Source organism: Podarcis bocagei, assembly GCF_964188305.1.
Source record: "Podarcis bocagei genome assembly, chromosome: 7".
Taxonomy (NCBI): Eukaryota; Metazoa; Chordata; class Lepidosauria; order Squamata; family Lacertidae; genus Podarcis; species Podarcis bocagei.
Window position 1 is genome coordinate 1,380,784 of NC_138132.1, and position 22,972 is coordinate 1,403,755.

Consider the following 22,972-nt stretch of genomic DNA (forward strand, 5'->3'; position numbering starts at 1 on the left):
TATGAGTAAAGACTTCATTTGGTGCAAAAGACAGTGAGTGGGGGGAGGGGAGCCTATGGCTTCTTTATATCAAGTTTTCTTTTCTACACTAATGAATTGGCAGCCCGCCATTGGATACTAGTTCAAAATATATATGAACAGGTGAGCAGGGATGAAACTGGATTACAGATATGGAATACAGTGGTGCCCCGCAAGACGAATGCCTCGCAAGACAGAAAACTCTCTAGACGAAAGAGTTTTCCATTTTGGAGGTGCTTCGCAAAATGAATTTCCTATGGGCTTGCTTCGCAAGACGACGATGTCTTGCGAGTTCCTGCTTGTTTTTTTTCCTTTCTCCCCCCTTTTTCTAAGCCGCTGAGCCACTTATCAGCTGATCCGATCAGCAGATAAGCCGCTAAAAGCCGCTAATAGCGCTAATAGCGCTAATCCGTCAATGGGCTTGCTTCGCAAGACGAAAAAACCGCTAGACAAAGAGAATCACAGAACGGATTCTTTTCGTCTTGCGAGGCACCACTGTATAACATCAAATGGAACTGTATGTGTAAAAACAAAAAGGAAAAAGGGAGGGAAGCTCTATTTTGCAAAATGTTTACGATGGAAAATTAGAGCTGACTCTTCCCCATCCTTTATTATATACAGACTGAACTGAATAATGCTAAAAGGACGTGGAATGTAATTTAATTTAATTGGATAAATGCGCATTTATCTTAGGCCAGACAGAGGGATGTAAGGAATCTGAAAGTTGTGTAGGAGCTGATAAGGTTCATTACTGAGTCATTTGTGGTTCTGACCGATCCCTCTCCTTCCCAGGCAGAGAAGAAAAATGGCAAAAACTGATTATTTATTGGGATGGTGTGATTTTTGCAGCTGCTGTTAAAGTTGCCAAACAACGAAGCACAGGACAGAGCGATGGAGAATTTCTGAAACCACAATGGGATATTAGCTCCGCCCAAGGAATGATGGAGAACAGCAACAACCAGGAAAAGATAGACAGAACATTTTACAAGGACAGGAAGAAATATCACGAACAGAAAGATTGCCACACACGGGAAGAATAAGGATATCGCTGGAGTGCCTCACTTGTAGTTTTATATATTATTTGTATAAAGGATTCTTATCTTGAAAGGCGGGTAATTGAAAATAATAAGATTTTGGAATGCAGAAATCAAGAAAATAATCAATCCATCAGTTTTAGCATGTGGGGGGTGGGTGGGCCACCTATATTATATAATTTGATATTTAAAGATTGGTATTACTAATTGTATTGTAATTTCACATTGTTATAATGAGGCCATTAATGAACTGTAATTTTAAACTAATCAAATTACTATCGTAAACGTCTCCCCTGCTGAGTACATTTGGACATTTGTACCCATTTCATATAATAATTATGAAAAATTCATCTCTCCCCCCCCCCTGAGCTCTGAGCTCCAGGTGTCTTCCCTCAAAAGATGCAAAGAACTCACAGATTAGTTTCAAAACCAAGAGAATGTGACAAAACGGGGGAGAAAACACTCCTTCCTCCTTACCCAGAGGCCTCACTCTGGCGTCCAACGGAGTCTTCTCTGCCTCAGAAGAATCAAGACCCATTTCTGCCAAAAGATCTTTCCTCTGAAAGAGCAACAAGGATTCAAAACAGAGAATGGGGAGAAGGGTTAGAGAAGGAATGGCAGAGGCAAGCGCTTTCGGGGGACAGAGGTGAAAGCTGCTTCCTGCTTCTGCTAGACTGGTGTCTGGGGTTGGCTGCCAGGACCATGAAACATTGGTCCTCAAGGATCTTCACTGGCTCCCAGAACGTTTCCCAGCACAATTCAAAGCCCTAAACGGCATCAAAGGCCCAGTATACCCAAAGGAGCGTCTCCATGAACTGAGGTCCAGTTCGGAGGGTCTTCTGCTGATTCCCTCACTGTGATAAGTGAAGTTACAGGGAACCAGGTAGAAGACCTTCTCCACAGTGGCCCCCACCCTGGGGAATGCCCTCCCATCAGGTGATAAGGAGATAAGAAAATGCATAACTTTTAGAAGACATCTGATGTCTTCTTAGGCTTTTATATGTGCTGGAAGGCACCCAGCCACATGGGTGCCATAAATAATAATAATAATAATAATAATAATAATAATAATAATAATAATAATAATAATAATAATAATATGCTTTCCAAAAAAGGATGGGCCATTAGGAAATGATTTGGGAATACTCTCCCTCCTCTTAGGAGCCCCTTGGGAGATCCAGAGGAAAGTCTCTCTCACCTGCTGCTCTGCCTGCTTCCTCTCCTCTGCCTGACTCAGGAGGAAACCTTCGGCCAGGGCCACCGCCTGGGAACTGGTCTCCGCTCCGCATTCCCTCACCCAGCTCTCCATCTCTGGAGGAAGGACAGCCAGGAACTGCTCCAAGATCACCAGGTCCAGCATCTCAGCTTTCGTGTGCCTTTCTGGCTTCAGCCATTGATGGCAAAGGTGGTAGAGTTGGCTGCAAACCTCTCGGGGTCCTTTGGCCTCCTGGTAGCAGAACTGACTGAGCTGCTGGCTCTGCACCTCTGAGCAAGGGGTGTCCTCCTCACCTAGGAACTTCTGCACGGAGTTTTCCCAGAATTCCCCACTGCTTCCAGTTTCCAGGGCGTGGCCTATTCGTGCTTCAGGGCCAGCTGAGTCTTGCTTATCCATCTGGGCTCTCCGGAAATCTCCAAGAGATCGGAAGGAGCCCCTTGGTCCTCTGCCAAGTTCTAAAGGAAGGTGCAGCAAATCCTACGAATCAAACACACTATTCTATTATAAGATCAAAGCACAGCCAAGAGAAGAAGAATGTTCCCTGAGCAAGTGTAGGGAGAGGAGGAGGAGGAGGAGGAAGTCCTGTGATCTGTGAATGACAAGTGAGTCATTTATATGAAGTGTAATCTGGAGCCAGGGCAATAGTGGGGGTCCCTCCCAACCCCACTTCATAGTCCAGAGCTTCGCCCCAACCCAGCCATATCTGCTTGGGTGGCTTGGTGAGCAGCAGGACCCATGTCTAGCTCCAGCCACCGTCCCTTGGGGACTTCCTGCTCTGGATCCGAGGGGACGGTGGCAAGGCCCTCTGGGTGGAACTGCCCTGGAAGACGCCTCGGAAACTGGCCCCAAATGCAGCGGTTGGGTTCTCACCTGGGTTCCCTCTTTTACTAATGGCATTTCTATCCCACCTTTTTCTCCCACAGGCTCCAGGTGGTGTCCGGGACTGGACCCAAGAGGAATGCTGGAGACCCCTTTCCCTCCTCCTGAACCTTCCCGAGAAGAGGAGGACAGTATAGATTGACAACAGTGGTTTGCAGAAGGTCATAGTTCAGAGGCTGCAGAGGGGAGAAGCCGGGAAATATTGGGAGAGGAGCAGCAGGAGGAAGAAGCAGCACCAGGGGAGAGACAGCTGACAGACTCTGTGTCTTCAGAAAGCATTCCTGACCCTCCTTCTCCCAGGACCCAGCGTGCATTGAGAGTAGGAGAACAGGAAGCTCAGAGGCAGAAAGCACAGATCAGCCGACGCAGGGATGACGTAGAAGAGGAGAGACAGAGGGGTGGGACTTTACTCAGAACAACGCCATTACTGCAATGAAGAGGCGCTGTTCAAAGTCTCTCTCTGTAAATATTGAATAAAGGACTCGGCAGGAACTCTTCTTGTTGTCTACTTCTTGGCTGGCCACTGGGGGAGGGATGGGATTCCCTGAAGCCTGACAGGTGGCATCTACCCCTCCTCATTGAAGACCCACGAAAATCCTTTGGCATACATGTAGTTCCTGTTTTAAAATACCTGCATTGGTTGCCAGTTCATTTCTGGGCCTAAGTTCATCAACAGACCAAGACTTTATATTGTTTAGTTGGCAATGGAAGAGGAGAAAGGCCCACGACTCTCCCTTAATCGAAGCTCAACCACAAGGGCTTGGCCATGTGGAATGCTCTCTCTTCACTCTGTTCTGTTTCCCCTTTATTTTTGGTCGCGTTCAAACCAATTCATTAACCCAAAAGTGATACGCTGACCACTGACAATGAACCTGATGTCGCAAATTTATTATGCTGCTTTTGTGATATGCAAATGGCATGAGAAGACTTGCTTTATTTAATTCTATTCTTTATTATACCTATGATCCTTCTGTATAAAACCCAATAAAAAGTTATTCAAAAAACAAGAGGAAGCAACACGCACGCACACACACAGACACACAGACACACACACAGGCTCCATCTGTGTGGCATCTGATATGTTAGCAGGCTTTAAATTAATCACCAGAAACGAAAAGGTTAGCAAAGAATATGAGAGGAGAAGACCAGAAGGTTTTGGGGGAGGAAACAGGGGTTCAAACTGAAAATAAAATATTTGTGTGTTCCTGTGACAAATACCAATTGATGTTGTTTCAAAATAATTATGTGCCTAAATTAAAGCGTATGTCAAGATGGGGGATGCAGAAATATTTCTCTCCTTTTTTATGGCAGGGAAAATGCCAAGCTAAAATTAAGGTTACTGCAAGATGCCAAGGGAAGCGAAGGAGGACGTGATCCTCCTTTCTGTCTGGGCGCTTCTTTAGATTCCTTGATTTTATCCTGGATAAAAAGATATGGGGGGGGGTATTGGATGCCCACTTTCGCCTATCAACCCTGAACAACATCTCTTGCCAGAAAGGAAAATAAGGGGAGATAAAAGAAAGGGGGGAGCCCCCCCCGGAGGCGGAGTTTGCGAAGGAGACCGAGACTCCCTCGGAGACCCCCCCGCCCAGCTGCCCCCCCCCGCCTCGAGCCTGAAAAGTCCCGGGAAGCCGGGCCAAGAGACCCTCCCTTTCGGGGCCCCCCCTCCCTGTCCCGCCCCCTCCCCCTCCCGGGCCACGGAGAAGCCAGGCCGTGAGTTTACCTCAGCGTCGCGGGGCAGGGAGTTCCGCAGGCTTCCCTCGAGAGGAGCCCGGCCGGCGAAGGCGAGGTCGGAAGGGACGTCAGAGGGGAGGAGGAGGAGGAGCGGCCCGCCTTCCTTCCTTTCCTCTCCTCTCTAGGAAGCCAGCTCGGCGCCCCTTAACCCTTCTCTCTCCCGGCGCCGCGCAGGCGCAGAGCTGCTCCATCCGGGGCCTGGCGAGCTGCTCCCTCCGAGGGGAAGAGGCCGCACTTGGGCCCGCAATGGGGGAGAGGGGGGTCTTGGGGGGGCAGAGGGGGTGTCTCTCTTGGGGGCTGCGGGGCAGTGAGCCCTGTCCCAGCAAGAGGGGGTCCGGGGGGGGTCCGGGAGGAAGGAGCACTGGGCGCGTGTGCGTGGGAAGGGGGAACCCGTGTCCCGGAGGAGGAGCCCCTCTCTCTGCCTGGGGCTGCGAAGGGGAGCGGGGAGCCTTCCAGGGGGGGCGCAGGGGCCAGATGGGGGACCCGGGGGTGTCTCTCTTGGGGGCTGCGGGGCAGAGCCGTGTCCCAGCAAGAGGGGGTCCGGGGGGGGGGCTGGGAGGGTGCGGGGCCCCCGGGCCGAGAGGAGGGCCGTGTGCGTGGGAAGGGGGAACCCGTGTCCCGGAGGAGGAGCCCCTCTCTCTGCCTGGGGCTGCGGGGGAGAGCCATGTCTCTGGCCCCTGGAGCCCCTGGAGAGAAAAGGGGGCTGGAAATGCCACGGACAACGAAATCACTCAGCGCCCCTTGTATATCAAGCAGCAGGAAAGGACCACACAAAAAGTCCACAGATGAAGTTTTATTCAAACCCAGAAGAGAAAAAGCAGCACTAAGTGCAGTGTCTCAAAGATGCAGCGTAACATCTTTACCTTAGGAAAAGTAATTAAACGTAACAATCGGCAAAGAGGCAGTTAAATGGAATTTTTCAGTGGCAAGGGGGACAAGGAAGCCCATCACAGCAGGCCTGCGGTGCTAAAAACCAGGAGAAGAGATTTCTGGACATCTCAAGAGCAACAAGAATGTATTCCTTCCCCCCCTTTGCTTGAGAAGTAAAACTCTGCAAGGGTTTGGCTCCAGGGTCCCTTGAGAGAGAGTTAAGGAAGGAAAAGGGGGGTCCTGCAAGGAGAGGATGAGGGGAAGACCCCCTTTTCTAGGGGTGGGGGAGAGGGATTGGGCTCCCGGGTCAAGAGAGCACCTTGTATCCTGGCACTGAAAAGACACCCCCCCCCCTCACACACACACTTTGTGGCATCTCCTTTTGGCAAAGGGTCAAAACATAGTTCCAGATTGAAAACCACCTCCAGGACCAGGCACCCTCAATGGGCTTTGGACTACAACTCCCAACTGGGCCTGCCAGCAGAAGGCAGGGGGGATGGAAACAGCCGTCCAAAAGGTCCGGCCAGCTCCAGAGGCGACCCAAGGCTGCTCTCCAACGGGGCGCTGCTCCAGGCATCTGAGTTGCCCAGTTCAAGGGAGCTGGCGGGACTAAGAACCGGGGTTCCTGAATTGCAGGGGTTGGACTAGATGAGGCTGGAGTGTCCTCTTCCAGGATTCCTCTTCTGGCTGCCAATGCCACGGCTGGAATGTCTCCCAAAACTGCCCCCCCCCTTTCACAAGGAGCTCTCCCCCCCCCCCGTGTCTTAAACTACCCTTTGACTGGCAACCATCTCCAATCTCCTTGCTGGACAATCCCAACCAAAGATGCATTAGATTCTCTGAAATCTACTCAGGAGTCCTGTACTGATTTCATGCTCTTTATTGCAGCTTGTAAAGCAGTGATTTAATTGCACCCCCCCCCAACGTAAGGCTTTTATCTACATTATTTACACAATGAGTCCCGTCTGATTGGCTGATTCTGCTTCCCTCCTGGAGCCTGATTGGTCTTTTCCTGCAAGCCAATCAGTTGTTGCATTCTAGGATCCTACTTGCCTATTGCTCTAGGATCCAAGCTTAGTACATAACATTCTCCTTCCTCCGTGTCCCCAATTCTTAAATAGGCTTTATTTCAAAACAAGATGGGGCGTAGAGAGGGCTTAGTCTTCCAAACAACCCTTTATCCATTAGTTAGTAGACAAGCTTCCCAGTGCAAGGAGAGGAAAGCAGATCTCTGAGCCCAGCCTGCCCCCCCCCCAATTCTGCCTGCATGCCTTGAGGCCTCAAGATGGGCGGAGGAAGGCCTGGGGGGCAGCTGCTGGCTGGGACTTTGATTGGGGCAGGGTGGGGGCACAAGGAGAGGGAGACCGGAAGACCGGCCAGGGGGTTTCACTGGGGGGATTAATTCACATTGGTTTTCTACCCAAAAACCACCACCCCCGTCTGTGAGGAGGGTGGCGCCTCTTCCATGAATTCCTCTTCCACTCCCAGCCACTCCGCTCAAACCTTTGCTAAAATCCTGCTCTCCTCCCTCCTCTTCATCTCAGAGGCTGGGCTTTCTGTCTCATCTCAAGAACCGCCAAAGCGCCCGCAATTGCCTCTTATCTTCCACCCAAACCGTCCACATCAATCCTAAGCGTCTCCTGTTCTGATTTCCATTTTTTGTCTTCTTTTCCACCTTTTCAGACTTCTCCCTTCCTTTCATGGAGATATCTAGTGCTTCTGTTTTCTTTGTCAGTGTCTCTACTTTAGCAGTCAAATTTGTCACCACTTAATGATTTTTATCAATTCGGGCTAATAGCTTCTCCAGATTTAACACAGGCCTGGTGTTAACTGTTTTTGAACTGCCATATTCAAAATCTCCCTCTCCCTTGTTCTCAAAGCAGCCTATTTTCCAGCAGCACCTTATCAGTTTGTCAAGGTCACAGAATAACTCTTTCCCAAGAGATCCTGTTTCCTGCATTTTTACAGCCCTCCCTCTTCCTTCCAGCCTGATCCCCAACACACATAAGATGTTTAACATAAAATCCAATTTCTCAAATTAAGATTCGAATTAAACAAATGAACCAAATAATTACTTTGAGAGGAACCATAAAAAAGAAAAAAGAAAGAATGTGTTCAAGAGGACATAGCAATTTAGATGTACAGATAAGAGTGGTTGTCTTGCAGGAATCCAATTCTCTTTAAGTGGCTCTGAGTAGAAGAAATATTTTTCTTCAAAGAGAAAAAAACTTGTCCAAACCTGTCTTGATTTTAGCTTTTTCAGGGAGCTCTAAGTCCTTTTAAGAGCTCCAATTGTGTTAAGAACTTTAAAAATGAGACCAAACTTTCATAAATCCCTCCGATCACACTCTTGGCACTGAAATAGTTTCTACCCTGTGAGAATTCTCTGATGGGAAATGAAATTGTTGCTTTGACTGAAGCTCTTTCCTCATTCCACGCACTGTTAGGGTTTATCCCCTGTATGGATTTTGTGATGGGATGTGAGACTTTCTTTCCTGGTGAAGCTCTTTCCACATTCCAGACACTGATAGGGGTTTTCCCCTGTATGAATTCTTTGATGGGAAGTGAAGCTTATTTTCCAGGTGAAGCTCTTTCCACATTCCACGCACTGATAGGGTTTCTCCCCTGTATGAATCCTTTGATGGGAACTGAGTTCAGCACTCCAACTGAAGCTCTTTCCACATTCCAGGCACTGATAAGGTTTCTCCCCTGTATGAATCCTTTGATGGGAAGTGAGATGGGCACTCCGATTGAAGCTCTTTCCACACTCCAAGCAGTGATAGGGTTTCTCCCCTGTATGAATTCTACGATGGGAAGTGAGATTGTACCTGTGACTGAAGCTCTTTCCACACTCCAAGCAGTGATAGGGTTTCTCCCCTGTATGAATCCTTTGATGGGAAGTGAGATGGGCACTCCGATTGAAGCTCTTTCCACACTCCAAGCAGTGATAGGGTTTCTCCCCTGTATGAATCCTTTGATGGGAAGTGAGATGGGCACTCCGATTGAAGCTCTTTCCACATTCCAAGCACTGAAAGGGTTTCTCCCCTGTATGAATTCTTTGATGTGAACTGAGATGGGCACTCCGATTGAAGCTCTTTCCACATTCCATGCACTGATAGGGTTTTCCCCCGGTATGAATTCTTTGATGTGAAGTGAAACTGTGCTTTCTAATGAAGCTCTTTCCACATTCCACGCACTGAAAGGGTTTCTCCCCTGCATGAATCCTTTGATGCAAAGTGAGTTCAAAGCTCGTCCTGAAGCTTTTTCCACATTCCACGCACTGATAGGGTTTCTCCCCTGTATGAATCCTTTCATGGGAAGTGAGATTGGCACTCCGATTGAAGCTCTTTCCACATTCCACGCACTGATAGGGTTTCTCCCCTGTATGAATCCTTTGATGGACAGTGAGATTGGCACTCCGAGTGAAGCTCTTTCCACATTCCAAGCATTGATAGTGTTTCTTCTCAAGGGGATTTCTTTGATGGGAAGTGGCATGGGAGCTCTGACTGAAGCTCTCTCCACAGTCTGAATCCTGATATGGCTCCTCCACTGTGTGGATTTCGTTGTGGTCTCCCTTGTTCTTCATTTCCAATTCATCACCACCTGAAACTAAGAGGCAAACGGATTAGAGTCTCGGGAAGAAGTGCAGTCCCAAATTATGGAACAATGCTAATTAATGTTTGGGAGAGGCGAAGAACTGAAGGGAGTTAGGACTTCCGGGTTAGCGTCTCCGGTAATGGCTGAATTCCTCTGACCGGGAGGAATTCGCTTCGTGGAAATCAGGGTCTGATCGCCACGGCGAAGGCAGGGACCCACAAAAAATCACAGGTGGGTGAAGCCTGTGAATGTGGGATTCGGCTGGCACCTTTTGCGCCTCCCCTACTCGCGGGGAAACCCAGTTTCGGGGATCCGGAGCGACGTGGGGTGAGTGGCGCGGTGCTGCGAATTGACTGCTTCTTTCACGGAGTGAAGCCGCATTGCTGTTGCCGGAGAACGATGACTTTTTCCTGTGGACAATTCGATTTTAAAACAACTACCCGTGAGTAGAACGGAAAATTGGATTTTTAAATGTCTTAATTTGGTACCGAAACGGGGAGGTTTCAAACAGGAAGTCCGCCCTCCCCTTTTGTAAATAGACTGGAGCAAAAAAGCTGCAAACTAACGTCTTGGAAAGCTTTCCATAAAGGATTAAACTTCCATTGGCTAAAATCATCAAACCCCCCTTGGAAGCAAGAGGAGAGGGGGGAATTTTTAGACCGCACAAGCCTGCAGGAGAGAGTGAAGAAAGTCAAATTACCACCGATCTGGCAGAATCCGAGACCAGGGAGAAGAGACGGTGGAAGAATATTGGAAAAAGTTTAAAATCTATATATGGAAATAATGTAAAATTAATGAATGTTAGAAAAATGTTGGAAGGAAATTATATGGCTTTAGTAGAAATGCTTTAAGGAATTAAGCATAAATAAGTAATTATAATTTTAATGGAAAATAAGGTTAAAATATGTTAAGATAATCATATGACAGAAAATAGAGAAAGATGGAAAGGATTTGCTGAAACAATTAATAGAAATGGAATACAAAAATGGAGGTGAGAGGAGGTTGATAAAACAAGGGAATGAAAGAGAGGATATTGAGATGGTATGATGTGTGTTTTTGAACTGATTTTGCTTTTTTTAATGTGTTAATGTTGTGTCGTGTATTGTTTATATATTGTATTGTATGTTTTTTTCTTCTTTTTTCTTCTTTCTTTTTTATAAGGTTTAAAAATAATGAATATTATTTTTTTTAAAAAAGAACTGAAGGGAGTTAGATGTTATAATGTTCCTTTTGTTCTGTAAAAATGTCTAGTTTCCTATACAAATTAAGTTGAATATTATATGTTTTCTCTCTCTAGTTTTTAAAAGTACAGCTTAACCTGGTAATGTCATTTTGTTCAAATTTAAATATGGATCTGTACTATCTTCCTAAATAAAATGTGCTTTTATTATTACCGTATTTTTCGCTCTATTGGACACACCGGACCACAGGACACACCTAGTTTTTAGAGGGGGAAATCAAGGGAAAAAATATCCCCCCCCCAGCCCCAAAGAGCCACGGACAGGATGCGCACAGCCTGTCCGCTTCTCCTAGAGCTTCTCGGGGCTGCGGGGGAAGCCTGGGTCCCCCCCCCAGTCCCAAAGAGCAAAGAAACCAAGACAGCGAGCGGGATCCATAGCCTCAACCTCTCCAGCCAGGAGCTAAACCTCTCCAGCGCGGCTAGAGAAGAAGACAAGGCAGCAAGCGCGATCCATCCCACTCGCTGCCTTGGCCTCCTCTTTAGCCTTGCGCAGCATCTTTAGCCTTGCGCAATGGGATGGATCATGCCCGCTGTCCACTGGGGCTGGACTAGATGACTCCTGGGGTTCCCTTCCAACCCTGCAATTCTATGACCACGGAAGGTGTTGGGGGTCTCCACCACTGGAGGCTTTTAAGCAGCGGTTGGGGGACCATCTGCCTGGCGTTCTTTAGCTGTGATTCCTACATTGTGAGGGGGCTGGGCTAGATGACCCTCGGGTGGCCCTCCCAACTCCCCAGACCCGCGCGAAGCTTGTGTGTGGCTCTTGGGGGTTTTTCCTGCCTGCCTCCCCCCCCCCCTGCATTCGCTCCAAAGGACACACAGACTTTCCCCCTTAGTTTTTAAGACGGACAAAGTGCGTCCTATGGAGCGAAAAACATGGTATTTAAAAGGTGGCCAAAGTGGGAAAGTTCCCTGTCCAAAATTAAGATATACAGTGTTACCTCGGGTTGCATACGCTGCAGGTTACATACGCTTCAGGTTACAGACTCCACTAACAGTGGCAGCAGGAGGCCCCATGAGCTAAAGCGGTGCTTCAGGTTAAGAACAGTTTCAGGTTAAGAACAGACCTCCAGAACAAATTAAGTTCTTCACCCGAAGTACCACTGTACTTAAATGTTACATTACTGTGAGAAGTTACAGGGGACGAGGCAGGGGGCCTTCTCGGTCGGGGCACCCACCCTGTGGAACGCCCTCCCATCAGATGTCAAGGAAATAACTATGCAACTTTTAGAGGACTTCTGAAGGCACCTCTGTATTGGGAATTTTTTAATGTTTGATGTTTTATTATGTTTTTCTATTTGTTGGAAGTTGCCCAGAGTGGCTGGGGCCACCCAGTCAGATGGGCAAGGTAAAAACAATAAAATTATCATTATTGTTACTACAGTGTTCATTGCCTGAGATTCAAAAAGCCTGGCTCTGTTTTGGGATGGAGTTTGTTTGGTTCAGTTGTGGAATCTGTGCCATCTCCAATGTCAAGCGACTCTTTGGTCAACCAGAGAGAGACAGAAGCAAGAACAAAAGCAGGAAACTTGACTGAAGCTACTTCAACACCTCAAATCACTCTGAAGCCTACATTTAAGAAGGCCTGGGCAGTTCAGACAGCCTGATTGCGGTTTGAAACGGCAGAACTGGAGGAAGAATATTTACAGGGAAAACAATCAATAGCCATCCATCCAAGGTTTGCTGTGGGAGTGTTAACATCCCAGGTGCTGTGGGTGGCGCTGTTGAGCCCCATCAAAATATCAGAGGTTCGTCACATGAATTACAAAACAAATACAAGACAGGAAAATTGGCTTCCAGGTGGAGAAATCAAAATTAGAAACAGAATCGTTAGAACCCAATGCTAAGAACTTGTCCAGAATGTATAACTTGTTGCTGAAATGGAATACACAAGATGAAACAGTTAAATCAGCTATGATTAAGTGGGCACAGGACATTGGTCATAACATTAAGTTTGCTGACTGGGAACAGTTGTGGACCACCGGTTTGAAATTTACGGCATGTAATGCCTTAAAGGAAAATATTATGAAAATGATTTATAGGTGGTACATGACCCCAGTCAAGCTAGCAAAAATTTACCATTTGCCTGATAATAAGTGTTGGAAATGCAAAGAAACTGAAGGTACCTTTTATCACCTTTGGTGGACGTGCCCAAGGATTAAGGCTTTCTGGGAAATGATATATAATGAAATGAAAAAGATACTTAAATGTACTTTCCCTAAGAAACCAGAGGCCTTTCTCTTGGGCATAGTCGGCCAATTGGTGCCAAAGAAGGACAGAATTTTTTTTATGTATGCTACCACAGCAGCAAGAGTACTTATTGCAAAGCATTGGAAGACTCAAGATCTACCCACCCTGTAAGAATGGCAGATGAAAGTGATAGACTATATGGGACTGGCTGAAATGACTGGCAGAATCCGCGATCAGGGGAAAGAGACGGCGGAAGAAGATTGGAAGAAATTCAAAATTTATCTTAAGAAATATTGCAAAATTAATGAATGTTAAAATGTCGAGGTTCTAGGGGAAAATGGGGGTTAGAGCTGTAAAAGATTAAGTAAAAGAAAAGAATAAGGGAAAAATTTGATAAAATTAAGTTTTGTTAGGATTTGCTGAAATAACTTTTGAAATTGGGATGTAGAAAGGGGAGGTATGGGGAAGTCGATTAAGTAAGGTTTAAGGAAAAAAAGGATATGAAATTATACATGTTTGTTTTTGTGTGTTTGTTTGTTTATGTCTATCAAAACTTTGTAAAACCAATAAAAATTTTATATATAAAAAAATGAATTACAAAACAGATAGGATGATCCAATAGGGAGCCTTACTGAGAGAGTCCAAGATCCCACGATTCTCCCCCATGACTTCCTTATGGAGAGCTCTCTGGTCAGGATCCAGCAACGCCCACTCCTCGTCTGTGAAATGGACAGCCACATCTTCAAAGCACTCCGGACCCTAACAGAACAGGAAAAAGGCTGTCCTCTTAGAGAACATTCACTTGGCTCTGTTGTTTTCTACAGCGGCCTGACCCCTCTCTGCCTTCCTCATCCCTCTCTCCTGCTGCAGCTTCTGCCTCGGAGTCTGGGCTGCTCTCTGCCACAGACTCCCTCTGCTCCCTGAGCCCTCGTCCCTCTCCAGCTTCAGACCCCTCCTCCTCCTCCTCCCAGTCGGCTCCCTCTTCTCTGGCTCCTCCCACCATTCCTCTGCATCCAACTGTGTCCCGCCAGTCTGCATCCAAGCAGTCCTTCCCCACAAGGCTCCTTCCCCCTACCTGATCTGGGTCCACAGCTGCTGCCTCCCCTCCACCACCATGAAAAGATGAAGGAGCAGGTCTTGGTGGCATCATTCCGTCACCTGGGAGAGACCAAGGTAAGTGGAAACCGTGAGCGCCTGCTTCTCTCAGAGGTGAAACAGTGCATCTCTAAGTACAGATGGGGCTTGTCCAAGTCTCCCCTGCTAGCTTCCGGTTCCGCTCTGCTTTATTGGAGGCAGCGGGAGATCATTGGCAAAGGAAAAACAAGGATGACTGAGGGTAATTCTCCTTGCAAGTTGCCCCCAGGAAGAGGTGGGAACGGGCTTCACTCCCAGTTCGTCTCGGTACCATGTTCCGGCTCCGGCATGGATTGCGAGAGGCAGGGAGGCGCTGAGTGCAAAAGCCCTTCGCCTGCCAAAAACCCTCCTTTGCTGCAATTAAGAAGCAACAGTTCTCCTGTCAATTAGAGCTCAATTTGGACTAATGTACAGGCGTTGCTGGAAGAGATGAGATCATAAACTGCGGAATTAAACCAGCTGCAAGGTCTTTAAGGTTTGAATTTGAGAATAAACTTTGGTGCAAAAGACGGTGGGTGGGGGGAGGGGAGCCTATGGCTTCTTTATATAAAGTTTTCTTTTCTACACTAATGAATTAGCAGCCCGCCATTGGATACTAGTTCAAAATATATATGTACAGGTGAACACGGATGAAACTGGATTACAGATATGGAATATAACATCAAATGGAACTGTGTGTGTAAAATCAAAAAGGAAAAAGGGAGGGAAGCTCTATTTTGCAAAATGGTTACGATGGAAAATCAGAGGTGACTCTTCCCCATCCTTTATTATATACAGACTGAACTGATTAATGCTAAAAGGACTTGGAATTTAATTTAATTGGATAAATGTGCATTTATCTAAGGCCAGACAGAGGGATGTAAGGAATCTGAAAGTTGTGTAGGAGCTAATAAGGTTCATTACTGAGTCATTTGCAGTTTGACGGATCCCTCTCTTTCCCAGGCAGAGAAGAAAAATGGCAAAAACTGATTATTTATTGGGATGGTGTGATTTTTGCAGCTGCTGTTAAAGTTGCCAAACAACGAAACACAGGACAGAGCGATGGAGAATTTCTGAAACCACAATGGGATATTAGCTCCGCCCAAGGAATGATGGAGAACAGCAACAACCAGGAAAAGATAGACAGAACATTTTACAAGGACAGGAAGAAACATCACGAACAGAAAGATTGCCACACACGGGAAGAATAAGGACACAGCTGGAGTGCCTCACTTGCTGCTGCTGCACCATGAGTGTTGGGGAAGGCCGCTCCCTCCTCAGGCTAATTCCACCTGGCCTAGGGGGCGGGGCCCAGACTCACCTCCGCCACAGCTTTAAGGACACTGGTGCTGCTGCAGCAAATGTTTCTTTACCTCGCAGGGTGTCAACCTGGCTTGTGTGACGGAGACCTGGGTGCGCGAAGGGGAAGCTGTTACCTTACGAGAGATGGCGCCCCTGGGTTTCTCCGTTCTCCACCAGTTGCGGACTCTGGGCTGGGGGGAGAGGTGGCATTATTAATCCGGGAAGATTGTTCTTTCAGGGCTCTACCATCCCCATCGATCCCCGGCATTGAATGTGTTGGCCTAGTGTGGGGCTCCGAGGTGAGCTTGGCTGTCTGGCTGGTGTACCGGCCACCTCGCGCACCAGCAGCCACCCTGTCAAGCCTGCTGGAGGCGGTGACCGGCTGGGCCTTGGAGTTCCTTAACCTATTGGTGTTGGGGGACTTCAACATCCATGCTGATGCCACTCCCTCCTCACAGGCTCTGGACCTGGTGTCTTCCATGGCGACACTAGGGCTCTCCCAGTTTGTTTCGGGCTCCACACATCAAGCAGGCCACATGCTGGATTTGATCTTTGGCATCGGTATAGATGTGATCATGTCTCCTTCGATGAAGGTGCCATGGTCTGATCACTACGCTCTGAAAGCCAGGCTTGACTTTCCACCCCCACCCTGCTTAGGTGGCAAGCCAATTTGGGCTCACCTGCAGAGGCTGATGGACCCTGATAGATTCCGTCAAGCCTTGCGGGACCTTGCTCCCCCTGGCGACTCATTGACTGAGCTTGTTGCTCCTGGCAGCCATCGATGAGATCGCACCTAAGCGCCCTCTGTGACCCCGCAGAAACCGGGCTCCCTGGTTTCTGGTTTACCGAGGAGCTCCGGAAAATGAAGCGGGACCTCAGGCGGCTAGAGCGAGTATGGCGGGGTGCCCGTGACGGAGCTTCAAGAACATCTTATAGGGTTTTTATGAAAACCTATGAGATGGCAGTGAAGGCCACTAAGAAGTCTTACTTCTCGGCCTCCATTGCATCCGCTAGCTCTCGCCCGGCGCAATTATTTAGTATAATTAGGTCTTTAACGTCCCTTGAAGGACAGCCAAATTTAAATAACAATTTGACACACAGCTGTGAGGCATTTGCGAGCTTTTTTGCGGAGAAGGTCTTGTTGCTCTGCCATGACCTCCCCGCCAATTTGGATACAATAAAGGAACTGGAGGCCCCTCGACTGTCCTCGGGTCCAGTATTGGACCACTTTGACCGGGTATCCCCAGCCGATGTGGACAGATTCCTCCGAGCTGGAAAGCCCACCACCTGTCCTCTCGACCCGTGCCCGTCTTGGCTGATTAGAGCGTGTCCAGACGAGGTGCAGGCCCCCCTGGGGGATATCATCAATTTGTCCCTTGGCACCGGGATATTCCCAGGGGAACTGAAGGAGGCAGGGGTGCGCCCGCTCTTTTTTTTTTTTTAATGATATTTATTAAGATTTCAAAAAAAGGAATTACATAAATAAAAAGAAAGGGAAAAAATACAAAAAATAAAAATAAAAAAATACAAGATATAGAGAAATGATAAAAAACACTTTAAAAAATATATATCAGTCTTTCCGTGCCTTACATTCATTTCCTTGCTTCCCGGACCTCCTCACACCTCCCTTTTTTGTATTCCAATTCAGTTAGTTAATTCAGCAATTTCTTTCCCTCTTTGTTTTTATCTTAATCCTTTAACTTAATATTTTATAACTTTGGATTCTCACCTGTTAACAGTCCATTTTTACATACACCTTTATAACATTGCTGCTTAAACCACTGTCAGGACTGGTCGTTGTCCTCTTCAGATCACCACACAAACGCTTCTTGTTCTTTTATAAAACTTTTTATTGCGTATTAACAAAACATTCTTGTCGAGAACCAGCTCGACATCAGTAAGAAAATCAGTCTCACACCAAGATGACTTGAAGAAAAAGCTTTGGCTTTTGCCGTGCAATGTTTATTGTGCGCAGTGAAAATAATTCATCCTTTCTCCTCCAGCACAGCGTTTGTTCTGCCCCGTACCCAAAAGTAACAAATCAAAGGAATGCAACCTTGCCCTTGCCCACAGACAAAGAGAGTCCTATGCTACGTGAGCCAATCATTTAGTCTAGCACGAGGTGTTCACGTGCTCATCATGCTCTTAACGATATCTCGTGCTGTAAAATCACTCTGCAATAATAAAAACTCTGCTCATGCTCTTATGTACAAGCAATCATTTTCCCACACATTCTTATAAATGGTTCTTAACTATTCTTCCTCAGAGTCACTTCTTTCAGATACCTTCTGAGCTCTGCTTCTCCATGACCAGCCACTCTCAAAATGGCGAAGGCGCCCTCCCCTCCTCCAAATCTGAGCTAGAACTGAACCCTTGCCTTTCCTGGGAACAGCCGGTCCCTCCCTGTTGTTCATCTTGCTCTCTTCTGTTAGATTCACTGCTCTCCTTCCCCCCTTGGCGAATGCTTTCTCCCTCTGAGAAACTGGAAACCTCTAACTCTTCCCTGACACTAACATTCATTAATTTTACAATATTTCTTTAAATAGTCTTTAAATTTCTTCCAATCTTCTTCCACCGACTCTTCTCCCTGGTCTCGGATTCTGCCAGTCATTTCCGCCAATTCCATGTAGTCCATCACCTTCATCTGCCATTCTTCCAGAGTGGGTAAATCTTGTGTCTTCCAATACTTTGCAATCAGTATTCTTGCTGCTGTTGTGGCGTACATAAAGAAAGTTCTGTCCTTCTTTGGCACCGTTTGGCCGACCATGCCCAGGAGAAAGGCCTCTGGTTTCTTCAGAAAGGTATATTTAAATACCCTTTTCATTTCATTATAAATCATCTCCCAGAAAGCCTTAATCCTTGAGTGGTGCGCCTGCTCTTAAAGAAAACATCATTAGATCCCTTAGATCTATCCAATTACCGCCCGGTTTCGAATCTTCCATTCCTGGGTAAGGTGATTGAGAGAGCGGTTGCTGAACAGCTTGGTGGGTTTCTAGATGAAACATCGGCTCTGGATCCATTCCAGTCCGGCTTCCGGGCTGGTCATGGGACCGAGAGGGCTCTGGTCGCCCTAACAGATGATCTCCGCGGGCAGCTGGATCGAGGCGGGTCGGGGCTGCTGATTCTTCTAGACCTGTCAGCAGCCTTTGACATGGTCGATCACGAACTCCTGGAGCACCGCCTTGCCAACGTGGGGATCCAGGGCACAGTCCTTCAATGGCTGCACTTGTTTCTCTCTGTTCGGGGACAGAGGGTGGCACTTGGGGGGGGGGAATTGTCATCGCGTCACTCCTTGGTGTGTGGAGTGCCTCAGGGTGCAATACTCTCCCCGATGCTTTTCAACATCTTTATGTGCCCCCTCGCCCAGCTTGTCCGGAGTTTTGGGCTGGGTTGCCATCAGTATGCTGATGACACCCAACTATCTGTTGATGGATGGCCATCCTGACTCGGCCCCAGACACACTGACCAGATGCTTGGAAGCTGTGGCTGGATGGTTACGTGGGAGCCGGTTGAAGTTAAATCCTTCGAAGACAGAGGTCCTCTGGCTAGGATGGGATGATATGGGATTGAGGGGGCAACTCCCATATCTTGCGGGGGTGCAATTAGTGCCAGCACCGTCCGTTAAGAGTTTGGGTGTAATTTTCGATACATCCCTCCCTATGGAGGAGCAGATTACAGCTATAACAAAGGCGGCATTTTTTCATCTCCGCCAAGCTAAGCAGTTGGCTCCTTATCTCTCTAGCCCTGACCTAGCCACTGTGATCCACGCGACGGTAAGCTCCAGACTGGATTATTGTAACTCGCTCTACGTGGGCCAGCCCTTGAGACTGACCCAGAAACTCCAGCGGGTGCAGAATGCCGCGGCGAGACTGCTTACGGGGTCTTCGCTGCGGGATCACATTCATCCGGTACTATACCAGCTGCACTGGTTCCTGGTGGAGTACAGGATCAGGTTTAAGGTGCTGGTTTTAACCTTTAAAGCCCTATACGGCCTAGGACCCTCGTACCTACGGGACCGCCTCTCCTGGTATGCCCCACAGAGGAACCTACGGTCTTCAAGCAAAAACTTCCTCAAGGTCCCAGGCCTCAGAGAGGTTAGGCTGGCCTCAACTAGTGCCAAGGCTTTCTTGGCTGCGGCTCCGATCTGGTGGAACACTCTGTCACAAGAGACTAGGACCTGACATCCTTCCGCAGGGCCTGCAAGACAGAGCTGTTCCACCAGGCCTTTGGGCAGGGCGCAGCCTGACTCCCTCCTCTGGCAATCTGCACAGAATTTTGCTTAACGGTTGCCATCAATTTGATTTTAATTTTTAGAATGAGATGTTTTTAGAATGTTGGTTTATTTGATTGTTGTTAGCCGCCCTGAGCCCGGCTTCGGCTGGGGAGGGTGGGATATAAATAAAATTTATTGTTGTTATTATTATTATTATTATTATTATTATTATTATTATTATTATTGAGAGGTTTTACTTTCTTGGGCTCCATGATCACTGCAGATGGTGACAGCAGTCACGAAATTAAAAGACGCCTGCTTCTTGGGAGAAAGGCAATGACAAACCTAGATAGCATCTTAAAAAGCAGAGACATCACCTTGCCAACAAAGGTCCTTATAGTAAAAGCTCTGGTTTTCCCAGTAGTGATGCATGGAAGTGAGAGCTGGACCATCAAGAAGGCTGATCGCCGAAGAATGGATGCTTTTGAATTCTGGTGCTGGAGGAGACTCTTGAGAGTCCCATGGACTGCAAGAAGATCAAACCTCTCCATTCGGAAGGAAATCAGCCCTGAGTGCTCACTGGAAGGACAGATCCTGAAGCTGAGGCTCCAAGACTTTGGCCACCTCATGAGAAGAGAAGACTCCCTGGGAAAGACCCTGATGTTGGGAAAGATGGAGGGCACAAGGAGAAGGGGACGACAGAGGGCAAGATGGTGGGACAGTGTTCTCGAAGCTACGAACATGAGTTTGACCCAACTGCGGGAGGCAGTAGAAGACAGATGTGCCTGGCATGCTCTGGACCAGGGGGCCACGAAGAGGTGGACACGACTAAACAACAACAAATATTATTTGATGTTTCAGTATGAATGGAAGTCATTAATACTGCAGCTGTTGTATAAAGGATTGTTACCTTGACAGTAGTGTAATTGAAATTAATAAGATTTTGGAATGCAGAAATCAAGAAAATCATCAAGCCATCAGTTTTAGCATGTGGGGGGGGGACCTACATTATATAATTTGGTATCTTAAAGATTGGTATTACTAATTGTATTGTAATTTCGCGTTGTTATAATGAGGCCATTATTGAAGTGTAATTGTAAACTAATCAAATTACTATCGTAAATGTCTCCCCTGCTGAGGACATTTGGACATTTGTACCCATTTCATATAATAGTTGTGCAAAAATACATCTCCCCCCCCCCCTCTGGGCTCCAGGTGTCTTCCCCCAAAAGATGCAAAGAACTCCAAGATTAGTTTCAAAACCAAGAGAATGTGACAAAACGGGGGAGAAAACACTCCTTCCTCCTTACCCAGAGGCCTCACTCTGGCGTCCAACGGAGTCTTCTCTGCCTCAGAAGAATCAAGACCCATTTCTGCCAAAAGATCCTTCCTCTGAAAGAGCAACAAGGATTCAAAACAGAGAATGGGGAGAAGGGTTAGAGAAGGAATGGCAGAGGCAAGCGCTTTCGGGGGACAGAGGTGAAAGCTGCTTCCTGCTTCTGCTAGACTGGTGTCTGGGGTTGGCTGCCAGGACCATGAAACATTGGTCCTCAAGGATCTTCACTGGCTCCCAGAACGTTTCCCAGCACAATTCAAAGCCCTAAACGGCCTCAAAGGCCCAGTATACCCAAAGGAGCATCTCCATGAACTGAGGTCCGGTTCCGAGGGTCTTCTGCTGATTCCCTCACTGTGATAAGTGAAGTTACAGGGAACCAGGCAGAAGACCTTCTCCACAGTGGCCCCCACCCTGGGGAATGTCCTCCCATCAGGTGAGAAGGAGATAAGAAAATGCATAACTTTTAGAAGACATCAGATGTCTTCTTATGCTTTTATATGTGCTGGAAGGCACCCAGCCACATGAGTGTCATAAATAATAATAATAATAATAATAATAATAATAATAATAATAATAATAATAATAAGCTTTCCAAAAAAGGATGGGCCATTAGGAAATGATTTGGGAATACTCTCCCTCCTCTTTGGAGCCCCTTGGGAGTATCCAGAGGAAAGTCTCTCTCACCTGCTGCTCTGCCTGCTTCCTCTCCTCTGCCTGACTCAGGAGGAAACCTTCGGCCAGGGCCACCGCCTGGGAACTGGTCTCCGCTCCGCATTCCCTCACCCAGTTCTCCATCTCCTCTGGAAGGACAGCCAGGAACTGCTCCAAGATCACCAGGTCCAGCATCTCAGCTTTCGTGTGTCTTTCTGGCTTCAGCCATTGATGGCAAAGGTGGTAGAGTTGGCTGCAAACCTCTCGGGGTCCTTTGGCCTCCTGGTAGCAGAACTGACTGAGCTGCTGGCTCTGCACCTCTGAGCAAAGGGTGTCCTCCTCATCCAGGATCTTCTGCACAGAGTTTTCCCCGAATCCCCCACTGCTCCCCATTTCCATGGCATGGCCTCTTCCTGCTTCAGGGCCAGCTGAGTCTTGCTCATCCATCTGGGCTCTCCGGAAGTCTCCAAGAGATTGGAAGGAGCCCCTTGGTCCTCTGCCAAGTTCTGTGGGTACTAATGCGAGGTGCAGAAAATCGTATGAATCAAACACACTATTCTATTGTAAGATGAAGAGGAGAAGAATGTTTCCTGAGGAAGCGTGGATGAGTCTTGCTAGGAACCAGGGCTGGATTGCACCACAGCTCAGACTCCAAGCTGTCTGGGGGGGAAAGGGGGAGGGAGAAGTCATAACTGTGAGTGACAAGTGAGTGTAATCTGGAGCCAAGGCAACAGTGGGGGTCCCTCCCCACCCCACTTCATAGTCCAGAGCTTTGCCCCAAGCCAGCCATATCTGCTTGGGTGGCTTAGTGAGCAGCAGGGCCCATGTCCAGCTCCAGCCACCGTCCCTTGGGGACTTCCTGCTCTGGATCCGAGGGGACGGTGGCAAGGCCCTCTGGGTGGAACTGCCCTGGAAGACGCCTCGGAAACTGGACTTTCCGTCAAATAAAGAATTAGGGAGGGGAAATGGCCGACATACAGAGATTTATGAATAGAGAGAGAAGGGAAGCTTCATGGTATTTCCCTCTTAATATCCTTCTCCCTTATAATAATGTCCCTCTTAATATCCTTCTCCCTCACAATCATGTCCCTCTTAATATACTTCTCCCTCCTAATAATGTCCCTCTTAATATCCTTCTCCCTCACAATTATGTCCCTCTTAATAGCCTTCTCCCTCATAATAATGTCCCTCTTAATGTCCTTCTCCCTCATAATAATGTCCCTCTTAATATCCTTCTCCCTCATAATAATGTCCCTCTTAATATCCTTCTCCCTCACAATCATGTCCCTCTTAATATCCTTCTCCCTCATAATAATGTCCCTCTTAATATCCTTCTCCCTCATAATAATGTCCCTCTTAATATCCTTCTCCCTCACAATCATGTCCCTCTTAATATCCTTCTCCCTCACAATTATGTCCCTCTTAATATCCTTCTCCCTCATAATAATGTCCCTCTTAATGTCCTTCTCCCTCATAATAATGTCCCTCTTAATATCCTTCTCCCTCACAATCATGTCCCTCTTAATATACTTCTCCCTCCTAATAATGTCCCTCTTAATATCCTTCTCCCTCATAATAA

The 22,972-nt window shown here is 47.5% G+C and overlaps 4 protein-coding genes across 5 annotated transcripts in view; 1 reads left to right on the forward strand and 3 right to left on the reverse strand.

Annotated features, from left to right (window-relative positions):
* The window catches only part of LOC308590295 (uncharacterized protein), a 155,099-nt gene that overhangs the window by 9,598 nt on the left and 122,529 nt on the right, over nucleotides 1-22,972 (reverse strand). The window lies entirely within an intron of this gene.
* LOC308590322 (uncharacterized protein) overlaps nucleotides 1-22,972 on the reverse strand; it is a 56,116-nt gene that overhangs the window by 4,856 nt on the left and 28,288 nt on the right. Inside the window, exons 2-3 of the mRNA XM_081200271.1 lie at nucleotides 2,251-2,745; nucleotides 1,530-1,611 (exon numbers count right to left, since the gene is read on the reverse strand). Of these exons, the coding sequence (XP_081056397.1) occupies nucleotides 1,530-1,611; nucleotides 2,251-2,664 (496 nt within the window). The 5' untranslated portion in view covers nucleotides 2,665-2,745. The remainder of the gene's footprint in view (nucleotides 1-1,529; nucleotides 1,612-2,250; nucleotides 2,746-22,972) is intronic.
* Nucleotides 2,752-22,972, forward strand: part of LOC308591475 (uncharacterized protein) — a gene marked incomplete at its 3' end in the record, with an annotated part of 78,433 nt that continues 58,212 nt past the window's right edge. Inside the window, exon 1 of the mRNA XM_081202240.1 lies at nucleotides 2,752-2,890. The remainder of the gene's footprint in view (nucleotides 2,891-22,972) is intronic.
* LOC308590377 (uncharacterized protein) lies at nucleotides 5,660-22,053 on the reverse strand. 2 transcript variants are annotated; one of them, XM_081200388.1, is made up of 5 exons: nucleotides 21,427-22,053; nucleotides 20,717-20,798; nucleotides 13,854-13,936; nucleotides 13,411-13,537; nucleotides 5,660-9,360 (listed from the first exon to the last, which is right to left on the reverse strand). In XM_081200388.1, exons 1-5 carry the CDS (start codon nucleotides 21,838-21,840, stop codon nucleotides 8,195-8,197), a joined length of 1,872 nt encoding a protein of 623 aa, XP_081056514.1. In that variant the 5' UTR covers nucleotides 21,841-22,053; the 3' UTR covers nucleotides 5,660-8,194. The 2 variants fall into 2 exon arrangements, with proteins under 2 accessions (XP_081056514.1, XP_081056515.1); XM_081200389.1 differs by lacking the exons at nucleotides 13,411-13,537; nucleotides 13,854-13,936.